The sequence below is a fragment of the Danio rerio genome, chromosome 24 (genome assembly GCF_049306965.1).
Source record: "Danio rerio strain Tuebingen ecotype United States chromosome 24, GRCz12tu, whole genome shotgun sequence".
NCBI lineage: Eukaryota > Metazoa > Chordata > Actinopteri > Cypriniformes > Danionidae > Danio > Danio rerio.
The window spans coordinates 42,768,260-42,786,902 of NC_133199.1; the positions used below are offsets into that span (position 1 = coordinate 42,768,260).

An 18,643-nucleotide genomic window follows, 5' to 3' on the forward strand; every position below is an offset into this window, starting at 1 on the left:
AATGTGGTCCAGCGGTAAGCACGTTGTACTTCACTGTCGCAGACCTGTGATCGAATCTCCCATGAAGAATCTTTTTTTTTCGATTTTATTGTTAAGACATAAAATACTGTTAGGGCTGTTGAACATTTGAATTTCTAAAGCAGCTGTTTTCTTGAAAAAGACGTGATAGTGCCATTAGTAACTGAATTGGAATCAGTCGTGAACTGAGGTGGGCCGGTCTGGCTTGAAACTCCAGGGCTGAAAATGAGTCCCACTCCGGCCCTGACTTCCGGGATGTACAAGTGGCTCAAACTCGCTCATTTTGAGGCAGGAACCGGCGGACGTGCAACAACTTTATCTATGAGATCAACACAAAACAAAACTTTCCATCCGGAGCTCCTTCACAGTACTCCACACATCGCTCGCGCCATTCGTGCGTCTCTCAGTCCCGCCCAGACTCGTCAGCTTTATCAAGCCGACCAATCACAGAGCTTACGCTACGCTCAAGTTACATTTTTTGAGAGGTGCACGTCAGTGACGGCGAGGGCCACGGCTAAGGGCTATGCGTCAGCGCCGTAGCATACGCCAGCGTTTGACGCAGAAGTATAAATCAGCCTTAAGACAAGGTAGACAAAATTATGGCATGAAGATAATTTTCAGAAACAGAAAAGGATAAATTTGTCCTAATTTTCCCATTTAAAGATAGGTCTTGTTTCAGCTTTTTATAAACATCTTGAACTTACAATAAGTGAGGTGAGAGTCCAGACGGATTCCCAAATATTGATATGTGGATACAATGGTAAGTTTTTGATTTGAGAAAGTGATAGGATGTGGATAATTTTCGCCTAGGTGAATAAAAGTACACACATTCTGTTTTCCTAATGTTAATAGTCAAATGATTGTCATAATCATAGTTATAATGGCTTTATGATACGCTTTGGTTATGTCAAGTTTTCACCACAAAGACAAAAACAGGTTGTGATGCATTTGTTTACGTCAAGTTGTCATAACAAACAATGTCATGTTTGCATTTAAAATGTTGTCAGTTGCATAAAATCTCATTCACAATTATGTCTTATAAACACCTTACAAGCTTTCACAAAAAAAAAGCTTTCACCTGGTACCTGGTAAATTGTAGGAAGTTCGGTGTGAAATACTAATATACTTGGCCACTAATAGAATGAGGGTAATAAGTGTTATCAGGTGTAATCAGCACCATACTGTCCAACAAAGCTTCATTAACCCACCTGACTCATAAGATGGCGTCTAATATCTGATGTCCACATAATGTTGATTGGTGCTGTTTCAGACTGCTGCGTCTCAGGAACCCGTGGGGCCGGTTCTCCTGGAACGGCTCCTGGTCGGACGAGTGGAGCGACTGGCCGCAGCACCTCCGGCACGAGCTCATGGCTCACGGCAGCAGTGAAGGCGTCTTCTGGATGGAATACGGAGACTTCATTAAGTGAGTCCTTAATGAGTTCATCTGTGCTAAACTAACCTTTAATCTGAGAGCAGCTTCATCAGAGCGCTCCAGAAATACAGACCAGCTCATTAGTGCTCACAAGTAGAGCTAGGGCTGTGCAATTAAACAAAGTTTTAATTTTGAGCGATTATTAAAGAATTAATCGCGGTAAGCCTTGAAACCGGTTCTCGTCCCATGCCTGCATTACGCATTGGGCCCTCTGCAAAGCTCAGTTTCACATTAATATTAGTAAAACCATGTAATCACTGTAATGCAGTGGTCCTCAACCATTTGGTACCGCGCACAACAAATCATTAATTATTTCCATTGTATTTATCATCTGAGTCTGAACGATGTTTTATTTCGAAAAAAATTTTACTTTGAAAAATGGCCAAATTCACTTACATCTCGGTCACTTGAGCGCCCAAATTAAACACAGAACCAGCAAGATGAGTAAGAAACAAACATCTTTGGAGAGTTTCTTTGCTAAGTGAAAAGGCCCAGTGAACGACCCACGAATTGCCAAGGAATGGATCCGCAACCCATTTAATTTTCACCAGATCAGGTGAATCCAGCATGTCTGTGCAGGAAGATCACCTGCTTGACATTGCAAATGACGGTGGCCTTTTAGGGGCCATTTGCATATCGTGTCTTTTTTAAAGTTTGCCCTAGTCCATTATTTCTGAAGAAAGGTGCACGGCTTTTGCACACAATCAGCGTGACGCTCGCACCTTCCAGACTCACCCAGGTGAATGAATGCAGTGAGTCACATGAGTCATGTGACAAGACTTGACCGATTAGCTTCTTACTTTGTATGGAATATTCACATTTTGGTAGACTAATTATATTAGACAAACACAGAACAATGTCCCCTTCCCCCACCCCCTGTCCGCGATAAAATTGTCAAGTGTTGAACGGTCTGTGGTGATAAAAAGGTTGGGGACCACTGCTGTAATGTGACTTTTGCAGCATGCGACACGCTTCATTTGTTGACGTGCATTAATAAATACTGTTATGTATTGTAATAAAAAACAAAAAAAAATCTTTTTACACTATTTCTAAAAATAAAAGGAAATTATATTACAACAATTTTTGCTTTTTGTAAATTCAACATTAACATGCATTAAAATGAAATGACAGTTTTTAATTAAAAAAATTAATACATAGTAAATTGAATATTGAAGTATGTAATATATTTTATTAATCTTTTCTACGAATATATTTATGCTATGTTTCTAAATGTATTTTTTAAAATTACATGTCTATGAATATTAAAAGAAACATTTTTATATTAATTATATTTATTACAATTACTAATAAGTTGTGTGTTAAAAAAAAAAAAAAATATATATATATATATATATATATATATATATATATATATATATATAATTTTCTGATGTGGAGACCTGCATTAAAAGTTTTTTGTTATAATTTTTAAGTGTTAAGTTATATAGTTTTTATAAAGTTAGACATTATTTTAATTAAAAAAATCTAATTAAATGTAAAACTATCTATACAAATTTTTCGCGTTCAGGTACTTTGACTCGGTGGACATCTGTAAGATTCATCCAGACTGGCAGGAGGTTCGTCTGCAGGGCTGTTTCCCCTGCCGGGCCAGTAAACCGGTGACTGTAACGGCGCTTACGGTGCTGGAGAGAACGGCGCTGGAGTTCGCCCTCTTCCAGGAAGGCAGCAGGTAAATAACATGGTAAAACAACAGGTGAACACTGGCTATGCTTGTATGCACACAAATGATCCATTTGTAACAGAATTGACAGATCAGTCAGATACAGATTCCAAAACATTCATGTAAACGTCTTAATACATCAGATTGAGCTGGAATAATTTCAGTTTATTTAATTCAAGTGTATTTGTAGAGAGTTTTTCACAATAATTATTATCGTTACAAAGCAGCTTTAGAAAAATGTGCAAATCATTACATTACAGTTGAAATCAGAGATGTTAAGGAATGGTGTATAGGGCGGACATTATATATAAACATAGTCAACCTGCAGTTACATAGTATATAGCATTCTTCCATAAAGATGACGTCAATGTGAACATGTTCAGTGACGTGTATTAAGTGTTTAAGCGATTTAAATATTAATCAGATTAGAAGCTGGGGTTTATTCCTGTAATAATCTAATCCAGCAGCATAAAAATGACCATGTTAATGCTTGAATGTGACTACTTCCTCAATCATAATCAGCAGCCTCCAGGGCACATGATTTAGTGTAACGTTGACATGCTTTAGCCTGTGCATATTTTGATAAATGCATGATAAGGCATGTTAAACCGCGGGCTCCATATTGTCATTAGGCTGCTTAATGAAGCACATTAGAAATGTCCTGTAGCCTGAATATAAGTTTATAATAACCCTAATAATAATATAATAAAATAAAATAAATACGGTGGATTATTAGAATTAGGAATGAAATTAAGAAAATCTGGAAAAAATAAATAAATCTCCAAAAGCAAAAAGAGAGTCCAGACACTTTTAATTAAATTAATTGAAATTATTATTAATTTTAATTTTATTTAAATTGAATTCAAAATATAGACTCATATTTCTATATTCATAACTATAACCTGCTTAAACATACTAAAAATGATAAACCTTTTTTGAGTGACTAAACTTTCTTAAATGCAGATGTTATTATTTGAACGTGTAAAATGCAAATAAACAGATATTTGAATATAGATGATAATGTTTAGAGAACAGATCTGATTCAATTTATTCAGATTGATGAACATTTGTGCATGTAAACATAGCCAACGGCATCAAATATCATTCATAAAACAACAAAATCCTTCATATATGCATGAAAAATGTTAAATTGACTAGAACAATTGTACGAATAAATTGCATGTGATCGATCTGAGTTTATATGAAAGATATTTGTTGATGTTTGTATATGTTTGTTCCAGTTCATAAATAAATTAACTAATACAACCTTATTGTACAGTGTTATTAATATGTTTTGCCTATATTGATCTTTCCATGGGTTGCTGATATGGCAATAAATGTACAAACTACCGAAAACAGAATAAATAATAACAACCCTGCTCTGATTCTACCAGGCGTTCAGACACGGCGGACAGTCACCTGCTGGACTTGTGCATCATGGTCTTCCGGGCCTCGTTCAGTAACGGGAATAAGCTGGTTCTGGGTCGTCTGCTGGCACACAGCAAGCGTGCGGTCAAGAAGTTTGTAGGCTGCGATGTGATGCTGGAGCCGGGCGAGTACGCCGTGGTTTGCTGTGCCTTCAACCACTGGCAGATGGACCTCAGCGGAGCCTCAACACCTGGTACACAAACACCATTCAGACATGTTTCAGTAACACTTCACAATAAGGTTACATTTATTATTGAACCATTCAGTGGAACCTCTATCGTTACGCATATGGATATTGTGGTTTTCCGGTTTCTATGGGTTTCACAAAGTCAAATTTAAGACCTTTTTAAGACCATGATGAATAAAATATCAGACTTGAATAGGGCTAAGTGCAAAGGAGTTATTTAATGTCCCAGCTCAAAAAAAAAAGACTTGCCCTATCAAAATACATTATTTTTTAGCCACGTATTTTGATTATCAAGTCAAAACAAGCAGATCCTAGTTGTATACGTACTATCATTTTTTTAGCATCACTTTTTTTCTCAAGGTTCTCAAGCTTTTTCACTTCGGGGCACAATTCATGCCACGAACAATTTTTGAAGGCCCACCTGTTATTTTCTCTAAAATGTTTATATGAAATGCTCGTTTAAACCTTTATTTATTAACAAATATATATATTGTGCCTTCTATTATTTTCTATTATTTGCATCTTATACATTTATAATTTTATTTAAATTTAATTATATTTAAAACTAAAACTATATAATATATTATATATTAAATATATATATTTACATGTACATATTACATATATACATACATACAGTTGAAGTCAGAATTATTAGCCCCCCTTTGAATGTTTTTTTTTTTTTTTCCCAAACTATTTTTAACCGAGCAAGGAAATTTTCACAGTATGTCTGATAATATTTTTTCTTCTGGAGAGAGTCTTATTTATTTTATTTCGGCTAGAATAAAAACAGTTTAAAAATTTTTTAAATGCATTTTAAGGACAAAATTATTAGCCCTTTTAAGCTATATTTTTTCAATATTCTACAGAGTAAACCATCATTATACAACAACTTGCCTAATTACCCCAACCTGCCTAGTTAACCTAATTAACCTAGTTAAGCCTTTAAATGTCACTTTAAGCTTTATAGAAGTGCCTTGAAAAATATCTAGTCAAATATTATTTACTGTCATCATGGTAAAGATAAATAAATCAGTTATTAGAAATGAGTTAATAATTTTATTTATGTTAAAATAAAAATAAACAGGGGGCTAATAATTCTGACTTCAACTGTATATATATAAATTTTAGATATAATTTTAGATTCAGTAAGAACCACAAGTCAACAGGAAGATCGCAAAAGACCAGCTTCTGCTTAAAACTGGACTGACTGAATATCTACTATTAAATATCTACTATTCAAAAATATATAGGCAAATGTAAAAATACAGTAAAACCCCCTTAATCTGTTGAGTTTGCAGCTGTATATTATTGGGAGATTGCTAACAGGAACAGTGAACAGCTTCGCCAGAGCACGTCTGAAGCTCATACGCAAGTCTATTTTACATTCTATGGCATAAACACCAGCCTTGCTATATCCTTCTGTATGGACGTGCATTCGTTATAAAACACTCACAAGACATTAATTTGGACAACTAGGCAGATATATTAAATATTTCACACAAAAATACACAAAGAGAGACTTTTACTTCACACTTAATCTGTGAATGAACAGACTTGCGTGTTCTAGTTGCAGACGCAGAGGCTGTTTTTGTGCAGAGTTTGGAGTAAACAATCAGAGAACAGGAGAAAGTGCATTACTTACTTACATTACAACTAATTTTAAACATATTAATAATGAAATCCAAAAATTATAGTATAATATTGAGAGTTTATTTTAAGCTATCTTGCGGCCCACCTGCAGGATCACTGAGGCCCACTAGTGGACTGCGGCTTACCGGTTGAGAATCACTGAACTAAATGTATGCGCACCAGACTGTTATAATATTAGTTCTTAAGAGTTTTGCTAGTGTTGTTAGATCAATTAGGTAGCCTTACATAAACAGTAGGAAATAAGACTCATTTAAAATGATTGAAGACCTACTAGACAATATTTCAGTGAGTTTTTGTTTTTGAAATTTAAGACGTTTTAAGACACCCTAGGTCTTGCATTAAATACATTTTAAAATTGTATTTTGCCTCTCCCCTCTTTCTTTATTTCCTCTCTGAACAGAGTCTGTGTGTGTTAGAATGCACGGGGGGGAATAAGTATTACACGTCATGTTTTCTCTGAAGGAGCTGTTGACGTGGACTTTATAAAAGTTTGGTAAAAACACAAACAATACAACTATTAATACAAACACTACAGTTCTAAACTGACAGTAAAGGCTCTGCCTGTTTACGTGCCAAAATTCAATTATACTTTAATTTCTAAAGTGCAACAAAATGTACTTGTTTAGTTCGTATTCATTTTAAGCACAAACCTGTATTACAGCACTGCTGTGCTCAACAGCGCCACCTGCTGTGTATAGTTATAACTTCAGTGTGTGTGCTCAGCATTTATATTGACTCCGTTTATGGCCAGCTAAGTGCTTTGTAGTGAAATTCAAGTAGTTTTTTTATTCTTCAAATAATTACTACTTGTGCACTCCCTTTTAATGCATATCTCTTGAGAGCAACCAGAAGTGATTTTAGACGAGGTTGAAGAAGTATGTTGGTAAAGTCTAGATCGGATATGCGGCCGGCCGGAAGTGCGATATGCACATTAATAAAGCAGCATTTTTTAATGACACTGTATAACAATAACTAATATTTTTACAGTACTGTGATGGTTGGGTTTAGGGTTGGGTTGGGGGTAGGCGTTAAAAAATACATTTGATTGGGTAATTTAATAGATAACATAACTAATACTCGGTACAACACCTGTTTTTACATTACTGTGACGGTTGGGTTTAGGGTTGGGGTGGGGGTAGACGTTAATAAAATACAACAAATGAGAAATTTAATAAATAATAGAAATAATTCGCGTTAACTTCCGGCCGCAAACGTATCCGCTCTAGCAACAACCAAGTATGTTTGTGTGTTTGTATTGCAGTGTCCAGCCCCACCAATGCTCGCAGACCCAGTCAGGATTTCCCAGGGTACATTTTGGCCATCTACAGCTCCAGACAGGTGATGGTGGAGCAGGTGGAGGCCACGTCCACCACACTCGCAGACGCCATCATCCTGCTGACCGAGAACAAGGGGGAGAGACATGAGGTACACACACACACACACGTTCTTATATCCCGGGGGGAAATTTAAGATACAGATTTTTACTCAAATTGTACTGACCTTATTCTTCACATACAAGCAAACATATTCTTGTGGAATGCCCTATTTTTTGCTATAAGATACTTTTTATCTGGAGAGACTTTAAATGTGAATCCTTCTAAAATTGTAAGATTTTTATCAAAAGTAAACCTTAAAAACACTTTTAGATTTTTATCTTATATATTACTATTATTGTTGTTTATTAATTTATTTTTATCTTGTGTATTTTTTTATTGCTGTTGATGACTAATTGTTAAGCCTGGTTTATACTTCTGCGTCAAGTGACCGGCGTAACCCAAGGCACATGCAACGCGCGTAGCTGTGCATTTATACTTCTGCGCGCTGTCTCTGTTGGTCTGCATTAACACTTCCGAAACGCTAGTTGGTAGTGAGGTGTAAATGTTCCTCTGTGTCGAGTTTCTTCGCTGCTGTTTTGGTTTTCCTGAACACTTCCGGGATGTACAAGTGGCTCAAACTCGCTCATTTTGAGGCAGGAATCGGCGGACGTGCAACAACTTTAACTATGATGTCAACACAAAACAAAATTTTCCATCCGGAGCTCCACACTTGTAAACAATCGCTCCATAAGGCTCGCACCATTCATGCGGTTCTCGGTCCCGCCCAGACTCATCAGCGCCACCAAGCCGACCAATCACAGAGTTTGCGCTACGCGTCGTTGCGACGTGTTGTTACATTTTTTCAGAGGTGCACGTCGGCGTTTGACGCAGAAGTATAAATAAGCCTTTAGAATATGTTTATAATTATAGAAAAATGCTATTTATCAAATGTGGTAAACTTGATCTCTTGTTGCCATGACATAGCCATAGAAGCTGATATGGCAATAAACCCAAATCTCTCTCTTCACATACGAGCATGTGCGGCCATTGTCATTTTTTTGGCTTGAGACTTCTGGTCTCATTCACTTCCACTGATGTTAAATCAGCTCGTTATGCTGCTTCATGTTGCAAACTGATATTTTCTTCTCATATTATTCTGCTTTGTCTGTATAGTCATGCACACACTTGTTTGTTGAGCAAGTAGTTTGCTTGTTTTCTGCCGTTTAATATTCCTAGTCATTTCTCTCGTAGGCAGCTGAATCGTAAGTTCTAAAACAAACACACTTATACTGCTTTTGTGACGTACACAGTTGATCTTCTTTTTAACAAATGGTTTTAAAAGCTCAAATGCTGCCATAAAATTAGTTCATTTTGGCAGAACGTTTTTAATTTTATATCTGAAGTATACAGGATTGATCTGTCACCAGGGCCAAAACTGGGTATTTTTAGAGACACCTCAGAAATAGAAGATCAATTTATGTCACAGGCAGTATCTTTGTGTACGATATTAGCAAAGATAATAATTGTACAAAATTGGAAGTCAGATCACGCGCCTGTCTTTGAAACCTGGATTAGGAGCTTAATTTATGTGTTGCCTATAGAAGAAATGTAATATGGGATGGCAGATAAACAAAACATATTTTTTAAAATCTGGAACCCAGTTATGTTTTATATCAGTAATGCTGACTTGTAACTCATTATAGGTGGGATTGGTTTGGCATATGTCAAGTTGTGAAGCCTACATATTTCTCTGTAATTTATTATTATTATTTTTTTTTTTGTTTCTTAAAATATTTAATATAAAATTTTTTTTTTTATGCTTTCTGGATGATATTGTATAACGTTGTGTCCGAATGTTCGTGTATTGTAAAAAGGCCTTTTTTCCCTGAAGTTTGTTCTGTTTATGTCATTGTTTATTCTCTTATGCTAAAAACAATAAAAAGATTTTTTTTTAAATAAAAATAAAAAACTCAAATGCATGAAATAATACAAATAATAAATATAATAACAAAAAAAAATAAAATAATAAAAATGGTCACACTTTACAATAAGGTTCATTAGTTAATGTTAATTAATGCATTTACTAACATGAACAAACATTGAACAATACATTTACTACTGTGTTTGTTCATGTTAGTTAACGTAAGTTAATGAAAATATAGTAGTTCATTGTTAGTTCATGTTAACTCATGGTGCATTAACTAATGTTAACAAGCATTGACTTAATTATTAATAATGCATTAGTAAATGTTTAATTATGATTAATAAATGCTGTACAAGTGTTGTTCATGATTAGTTCATGTTAGTAAATGCATTAACTAATGAACCTTATTGTAAAGTGTTACCATAAAAATAAGTATATTATATTGACACTATTTGGAGTCTATATTATTTCTGGATTATGTATAATGTATTTATTTTGCTGCGTTGATCACAATTGCAGTGTGTAATAATTATGTTATAAATGATTATGAATGATGGCTGTTTTGTTAATGTTGTGTCTTAGGGTCGGGAAGGAATGACCTGTTATTACCTGACCCACGGGTGGGCGGGGCTTATCGTTGTGGTGGAGAATCGTCACCCAAAGTACTACCTCCATGTGTCCTGTGACTGTACAGACAGTTTTAATGTGGTGTCGACACGCGGCAGCCTGAAGACCATCGACAGCGTTCCTCCTCTGCACAGGTAAACATAACAAACACACTCTCACTTCCTCTTTCTCAGGTCTTTTCTGGAAGCTGCGGTTTGTGTTACCCAAGCTGCAAAATATGTCACAAAGTTATTGCGGTAATGTTTCTCCACATGCTGTTCAGCCACTGCGTCAAGCGATAGAGACAGACACGGATGTAACTGAGGATTCAGTTTATGGATTACAGATTAAGTTTATCTGTCAAATATAGCAGGTCAGTTTATTTGATATATTTGGTGGAGTTTATTCAAGCAAATGGTGCAACAATGCACACACAAATGCCATTACAAAGTTCGCTACACCGTCACACACACATTTATTTTACACTGTTTTTGCACGTCTAAGGTTACTTGAAGCATCCTCGTATAGCCTCTATGTGGCTGTGGTGATTCCAGTGGACGTGTATACATGTTACTATAGAGACATACGGAAACAATTGATTGCCTGTCAATCAATTCAGTGGGCGGGGAAAACCACACTCCTACATCCTGTTGCGGTGGGCCTCGAAATCGCTGGGATTTAGATCCTATTTTAACCTCAGGAAATTTTAAAAAAGAGACTTGTTGTGTTTCTATCATACCAATGTAACTATGGACGCACTATTAGAGCCTGGCCCGAGACGCACAGGCTGTAGCTTATACTGTTACAGCCATTAAAATAGACCAGATTTGTATTTACTAGAAAGCTGATGTTGATTGTTTTTTATAAGAAAAATTTAGAGAAACGTTTGGAGTTGTTTTTGGGTAATGTAAGATTTAAGTAATTTTAAATAAAAGATTAATGTAAGATTTAGTTTTATATGACATTGAAATCCAAGCGGTATGTGGCCAACAATGAGTGTACTCAATTTAACCCTGTGGCGCCTGCAGCCATACGGCTGTACGTACTGCGCATACTTACCATGAGAGGGCGCAAATTAATGCTGCTTTTTAATTTTTAATTACATAATTTAAATTGATTATTAAACAGTGCACACTACAATATATTGACAAAGCAAGAAAGAATGAGAATAAATAAAGGTGTGCGTTTGTGTGTTTTAAAGCGTGTATGTACTTAGTAAGTAAGTAAAGTTTATTTATAAAGCACATTTACTTCAGTTTGGCACTGACCAAAGTGCTGAACAAAACCATAGCACACACTAAAAGAATAAAAATAACAATAAAAGTAATAACAGGAATAAAAGTATTACAGCAACAACCACAATAAACATTAAAAGCCTGGGAATGCAATAGAATAAAAATGTGTCTTAAGTCTAGACTTAAAAATAATTGCTGGGAGATGGACAAAGAAATCTATTGGCTTTAGTTTGCTGGTTTTTCCACACACTAAACATTTCAATTTAGATGGCTATAGACTGATTTCACGCGGCCGCCATTTTTAAAGGTTCAGGACACCCCGGAGAACTTTTTTTTTGTATTAACAGATGTGTGTGTGTTGAGCATCAGTTAAGACAATGTTAGCACCTGTCAGCTTTAATTGTGGGGAAAACTGGATAATTTTGAGCTTTTGTCAGCAAATTTCAGCTTCCGGGTTTAAAATGATTTTTGGGGCGGGATCAAAATCGGCGACGTAGCGCAGAACTGCAAGTGCAATGATGACGCGTCGGTTTCTCATTATTATTCATAGCGGAGTTTTCTTATCCTATGAGAAGAGCCGGCTGCTTAATTACTCATGAGACCTGCCAGTGTCAAGCCCGAGCTGAGAGACACGGAAACCCCGGCACAGTATTTAGCCGTTCATGAAGGCTCATATGCGTTTGTTTCCATCATGTTTGTTGCATGTTTTCCCCCGCGATATTGTCAGGGCCGATCATACAGCAAAGCTGTGTGCGTGCTGCTAGCATTTTTGTCGGGAGAGCAGCACGAGAATTAGAGAATGGCGGACGCTGTCTTTCATCAGGAGTTCGTTCACATTCAGACACATCGCCGTGCTGCTGTGTTTGCCTAAATCCTCCAGATTACCAGCAGGGTTAATGGTTAAAATAGACAGGTCAGGAGACCTGCTGCACTGAGTCTGCTGGATAGGGGGATTGAGGGAGAAGTCCTCATTTATAGGGTTTACATGAACACACATCTTTATAATTATATAAATTGTGGTTATGTGTATATGAAATTACGAAAAACAAGTGTAGCAGGGCATTAAATCACTGTTCATTTCTTTGCATTTTAACTTTGTAAACTATAAACTCATGCTTCTCCTCTTTGTGTCTCATTTTGTGAGCTAACTGACAACAGCAGTTATTCGCTCCCCTTCTCCCCTGCTGGCCACGCCCACTCCTGCCCGATGCTCGCGGAGCTCCACGCCCATTAATCATGCATCTTTTGAAAAAATTCTGAAGTAGACTTTAACCGAAAGAGGGGGGTGTCATGGCCCTTTAACATCGAAATCGAGGCTGCGGTGGGAAGCAACCTGGATGTATCGCCTGAGTCAGAGGAATGTTGTGTACCTGGCTGTATATCTTATCAGCGAAGAGAAAGTGACACAAATATATAATTTCACCACCATCAGAGTGACCCGAAGGTCTGTTCTGAATGAATGGTGAAAATAAAAAGGATATCAGAGCTCATTTTTAGCTAAGTTAAGGGAAATGGCACTAGTTAGCTAACGTCTTCTTTCCCAAACACGCATTTTAGATGCCATTTATCAAACTCAAGATAATTGAGTTAAATTAACTGATTGTTTTACTCTAATAGACTTGTCACGATACTAAATTTCACTACTGAAATGTAGAAAAAAAAACATCTATTTTTTTTATATATAATAAAGTATGTCCAAAGCCCGATATGCATGCTAGCTATAACATGAAACCCTGAAGACCGGCCCTAGGGACATAAAAAAAAGTCGGCCCGATGGGCTCGGGCTCAAATGCAGGGCTCTACACACAGTTCTACACACACAGCTTTCAAGAGTTGATTTTACATCATAGGTGCCCTTTAAATCACTAATTTCTAGACTAACTCACCCTTCATGTGTTGCAGGCAGGTTCTGGTGGTTCTGTCTCAGCTGGAGGGAAACGCCGGTTTCTCCATCACACACAGACTGGCTCACAGGAAAGCAGCACAGGCGTCTTTGGGCGACTGGACATCCAGTAAAGCCACACACTCGCCCCAGCTCACTCCAGACACTGACGGACTGCACAGACCACGGCCGCTTTGACACACGCTCACACACACACACACACACACACACACACACACACACACACACACACACACACACACACACACACACACACACACACACACACACACACAAACATAAACATAAAAACACATGAAACCTGTGCTGATGAAAGCAGACACTGAGAACTACTGAGCCAATCACCGTCTGCTCACTGAGCCAAGACCCGCCCACTGCAAACACATACACACACACACACATTCATATCCTGTCAGTGGACTTCAGTTACTTTTGTGTATGTTCAGTCAGAGGGTGAATCTCAACAAAATAATTCACATGGCTCATTTCATCTTAAATCAGAAGAATGTTCATGATAATTAATCACACACTGTTCAATCATCTGCATTACATTAAAATAGATGCTCCAGATTTTAAGTTATGATTATTATTAGTACTAGTTTTAATAATATTGCGCTTTAAATTTTCCTTTACGTTCCACATTACTGAGGTTTATTCTGTCATTTAATTTTTATAATGATGCTTTAGATTATTATTAATAACATTAGTAGTATATTTCTAATAATAATAATAATAATAATTATTAATATCATTATTATTAGTTTACATTATTTCCCCTTTAAATTTACATTACCAGAATTCTTCGCTTTTTAATTTTTAATATTATCATTTAGATGCTTAATAATATTTTTCTTATTATTATTTTTATTATTATTATAGTTTCAATTAATTTACCAATAAGTTTTCCAAACAAATTAACGAAATTGTTCTCATTTAAATTTTTTATATTATGATTTAGATGCTGAGTATTATTATTATTATAGTTTCACTTAATTTACCAATAAGTTTTCCAGTCAAATTAACATAATACTTCACATTTTTAATATTATGATTTAGATGCTGAATATTATTATTATTATTATTATTATACGTTCAAATAATTTATCAATAAGTTTTCCAGACAAATTAACATAATATTTTGCATTTTTGATATTATGATATAGATGCAGAATATTATTATTATCATTATAGTTTAAATTATTTTACCAATGTTTTCCAATCACATTAACACAATTTTTCGCATTTTAATTTTTAATGTTATAATTTGGATGCTGAATATTATTATTAGTATTATTATAGTTTCAAATAATCTATTAATACGTTTTCCAATCAAGTGAACATACTTCTTTGCAGTTTAATTTTAAATATTATGATTTAGATGCTGAATATTATTATTATTATTATTATTATTACTATTATTATAGTTACAATTAATCTGCTAATAAGTTTTCCAATCGAATTAACATAATTTAAAGGATTCTCAACATATCATTTTTATCTCATGATGATTAAAATAATAATAATAAAAATAATAATTAATATTATTATTCCCCCTTTAATTTTCTCCTCAAATTCAGATCGCTGGAGCTTTTAAATTCAATTTTTAATTTCATAATTGTATTATTTAGGACTATTTTCACTCGATCAGCATTGTACTTTAATACAATATGATTTACTCTACTGCATAAAAAGTAAAACAAAACAATTTTTAAGACCGTACAACAAATCTACCAAATGTTTTTGCACTTTTCAGTAATTGTATATATTTGATATATAATTCACATTTAGAATTTGCCACAAAATATCTTTAATTCTCATTAAAACATTCAGCAAATAAATGCAAGCCTCTTCTGTTAAAGTAAACAAGAGATGTGCCAAGTGACTTACTTTTTTGAGATTTACATTCATCGCCATTCTGACAGCCAATCAGCAAACTGCTCTGGGGTCACATGTCGTGTATCATGAATAATGCTGATCTACTTGATCTTAATAGAAGGTGGAATAGACGAGGGGTCACTCATTACATGTGTAGACCATCTTTTAATTTATTTATGTCGTGTTTTAGTAAAGATGAACCTTTCAGAGAGAAGCACAAGATAAGCTGCTGGGCGAGAGCTGAACTGACTTGTGGGACTGTTCTGACCTGTGCTGGATCTGATTGGTCAATTGCTCTGCCGGCGCGCTGATATGGTGTTTGACTTTATTTTTGTGCACTGATCTTTAGTCCGCCGTCTGTGTATTTTTTATTTGTTTTTAGTTAATGTCTCCCTCTTGTTGTCTGATTTATACATACATACATACACACACACACACAAATAGTCTGTCTGTCTTTTTTTTTCTTTTTGTAAATTGTACAGCGCTGTTCCCCTCTGCACAATCCAATCTAAAGTACTCGCTGTAATTACACAGATCTCTGTCAGGCAGGAGTATAATATGTAGAATATTTTATTGATTCTTGAATGGGAGAAAAAAAAAGAAATGTATAAAAGTTTAAGATATGTACGATTCATTTGCAATCTCAGGTTCTGTTGGACCAAATGATGAATAAAGATTTTGTTTTGTTTCGATTTTTTTTAAATCAAGGAGCATCCGAGTTGCTGACTGAGTTTTTTATTTTAATTCTTGAGATTCAGAACTTCGAACTGTATTACAGGGAGTCCGCGGGGTCTTAAAAATTCTCTGTACGTGGATTACTGAATTAGCAGGATTTGTTTATTGACAATTTGACACGATCCAGGGTCGTTTTTGTACTTCCAAACTCATCCGAGAGTTGCTGTCATAGCAACAGTTCTGGTAGCTCAAACCTGCTCGGGAGCAGCGGCTTATCTCATATAAACAGGATTAGATCAGCTCATTTCAAGTAAAGTTTATACTGAAAGTTTGTACCGAATGCTGATATTTTCTTGCAGTAGTAACCTATAGATTATATACACTTGGGAAAAAAGTAAAGTGGTTTTAAAAAGTTTATATACAGTTTAAGCCTGAATTATGAGCCCCCCTGTTTATTTTTCCCCAATTTTTGTTTAAAGGAGAGCAACACATTTCTAAACATAATAGTTTTAATAACTCTTCTCAAATAACTGATTTATTTTATCTTTGCCATAATGACAGTAAATAATATTTAACTAGATGTTTTTCAAGACGCTTCTTTACAGCTTAAAGTGACATTTAAAGACTTAACTAGGTTAATTAGGATAACTAGGCAGGTTACAGGTAATTAGGCAAGTTATTGTATAACGATGGTTTGTTTGGACTATCGAAAAAAATTTATAGCTTAAAGGGGCTAATAATATTGACTCTAAAATGGTTTTTAAAAATGGTTTTCTAGAAAATGTTTCTTGATTTTAAGAATTTTTAGATATTTGGACTGGACAAGACAAAAACTTAATATTCTTAAAACTTTTTTATTTTATTTTTATTTTATTTTTTACAGTTTACAGCAAAATTACGGAAGCGTAGAGCTGCCACCCAGGTAAAAAAAAATTTGAGCTTCCGTAGTAAAAAAATTACAATAATGAATAATTTAAAAATAATTGAAATAAAAATCATGTGTTTTATATCTATCACTGTTTCCTGAGAGTGACCCAGATCCTTCATGAAAACACTTTAATTGCAGAAATGCTTTTAATATTTAATTGCCTAATTCCAGATGACATCTGATTAATTTATTATCAAACCACAGGAGTTTGAGAATCACAGTGTTTATTAAGTGTGCGAGAGTGAAATGTGGGTGCAGTAAAGTAGGTTTAGCTGAAGTCAAAATTATTCTCCCTCCTGTGAAAGTTTAATTATTTAAAAACATATTTCCAGAGTGTTACTTAATAGACAGATGTTTTAAAAATACATTTTTAAACATAATAATTTTAAAAACTAATTTCTAATAATTATTATTTTTTTGTCTTTGTCATGATGACAGTACATAATATTTTCATAGATGTTTTTCAAGATAGGAGTAATCAGCTTAAAGTCACATTTAAAGGATTTCTCAAGAAACATATTATGTCCATATTTCGTTTAGTCTTTTCAATGTTCCTGCATAAATTTTGACCATACGATTGTTTTAAAAACATTAAAAACTGCACCGTAAAATCATAATATGTAAAATGTATGGTTAAAAAGTGCATAAAAGCATTTTCTAGTTTTTTTCCTATAATGTTTAGCAATCAAATTTCATTAACATTATAATATATATACGATGCTCATTGTCATTCACACAGCTGGTAAACCCCATCATGGTGGCACACATCAAATTAAAATAATGCAATAAACGTTATCAACATTAGATGTAACATTAAACTCTAATGTACATAAATGATGAGAAAATTTAACTAAAAACAACCATAATGTCAACAATAAAGCATTAAATCAGAAGTGTTGTGCAGGAAAATTCTAGAAAAGTCAATTTTTGTTTATAAACCGTATTTATTAGCCAGGTTACAGATTTTTATTGTAGCATTTTTAAAGTTGTTTACAATTACAATTATGGTCATTTTTTTCAATGCATGTGCTTTTAATCCAGCCAAACTTGAAGGGGACCTATTATGCCCCTTTTTACAAAATTTCAAGTAGGTCTTTGATGTGTGTGAAGTTTCAGCTCAAAACACCCCGCAATAATATAACTCTCTGAAACTGACCTTATTAGGCTTTGCTCCTAATTGTGTTCAAGTTGTTTTGGTGACTGTCGCTTTAAATTCAAATGAGATTGTGCTCTTTTCAAAAGAGGGCGGAGCTACAAATGCCTGCATGTCAGCATAGTGGCAGATTCAAAAACGTTATCTATGTGAAAAACTGAAAATGTGAACAAAAGTGTGTCAAAATGTGTCCGTATGGTGACTTCATTGTTTATTTGTGCATCAGCAAATCAAAACTCTAATGTTGGACGGCTGCTTCTCACTCAGGGCTGATTATGCTAATGAGCGAGAGATGGTCACTAGTGGGCGGGGCTTTCCACCTCTGATGTCACATACAAAGGGAGAATGTCAATTCTGTTTTTATCAAGTGTGATTATAAAAAAATAAACTTAATACATTTTTACCATTAAAAGCTGGTTACATTCACAGACTTTTGCCACACAACTATGTTTAATCCGCTTGTATAAGTGATTTTTGCATAATAGGTCCCTTTTAAATAAATAAGACTTATATAATAGACTTAAATAATTAGACAAAATAATAAAAATATAATAGGAAATACTTTGAAAGTCTGTTAAACATAGGAAAAGAATAAAAGATTCACAGGAGGAGAGTTAATAAATGTATGT

At 34.8% G+C, this 18,643-nt stretch overlaps 1 protein-coding gene and 1 long non-coding RNA gene across 5 annotated transcripts in view; one reads left to right on the plus strand and one right to left on the minus strand.

The window, feature by feature from the left end:
- The window catches only part of capn15 (calpain 15), a 55,822-nt gene extending 42,228 nt beyond the window's left edge, over positions 1-13,594 (plus strand). For both annotated transcript variants that reach the window (XM_002663847.8, XM_021470406.3), the window contains 6 exons: positions 1,289-1,441; positions 2,979-3,140; positions 4,526-4,752; positions 7,661-7,824; positions 10,222-10,400; positions 13,383-13,594. In XM_002663847.8, the coding sequence (XP_002663893.2) occupies positions 1,289-1,441; positions 2,979-3,140; positions 4,526-4,752; positions 7,661-7,824; positions 10,222-10,400; positions 13,383-13,560 (1,063 nt within the window). In that variant the 3' untranslated portion in view covers positions 13,561-13,594. The remainder of the gene's footprint in view (positions 1-1,288; positions 1,442-2,978; positions 3,141-4,525; positions 4,753-7,660; positions 7,825-10,221; positions 10,401-13,382) is intronic.
- The window catches only part of LOC141380770 (uncharacterized), a 38,021-nt gene that overhangs the window by 15,807 nt on the left and 3,571 nt on the right, over positions 1-18,643 (minus strand). For 2 of the 3 annotated variants that reach the window (XR_012399564.1, XR_012399565.1), the window contains exons 3-6: positions 13,367-13,566; positions 10,249-10,392; positions 4,551-4,749; positions 1,227-1,411 (exon numbers count right to left, since the gene is read on the minus strand). This is a non-coding gene — a long non-coding RNA (uncharacterized lncRNA). Of the gene's footprint in view, positions 1-1,226; positions 1,415-4,550; positions 4,750-10,248; positions 10,393-13,366; positions 13,567-18,643 lie in introns of all 3 variants that reach the window. The other variant, XR_012399563.1, reaches the window with a different exon arrangement.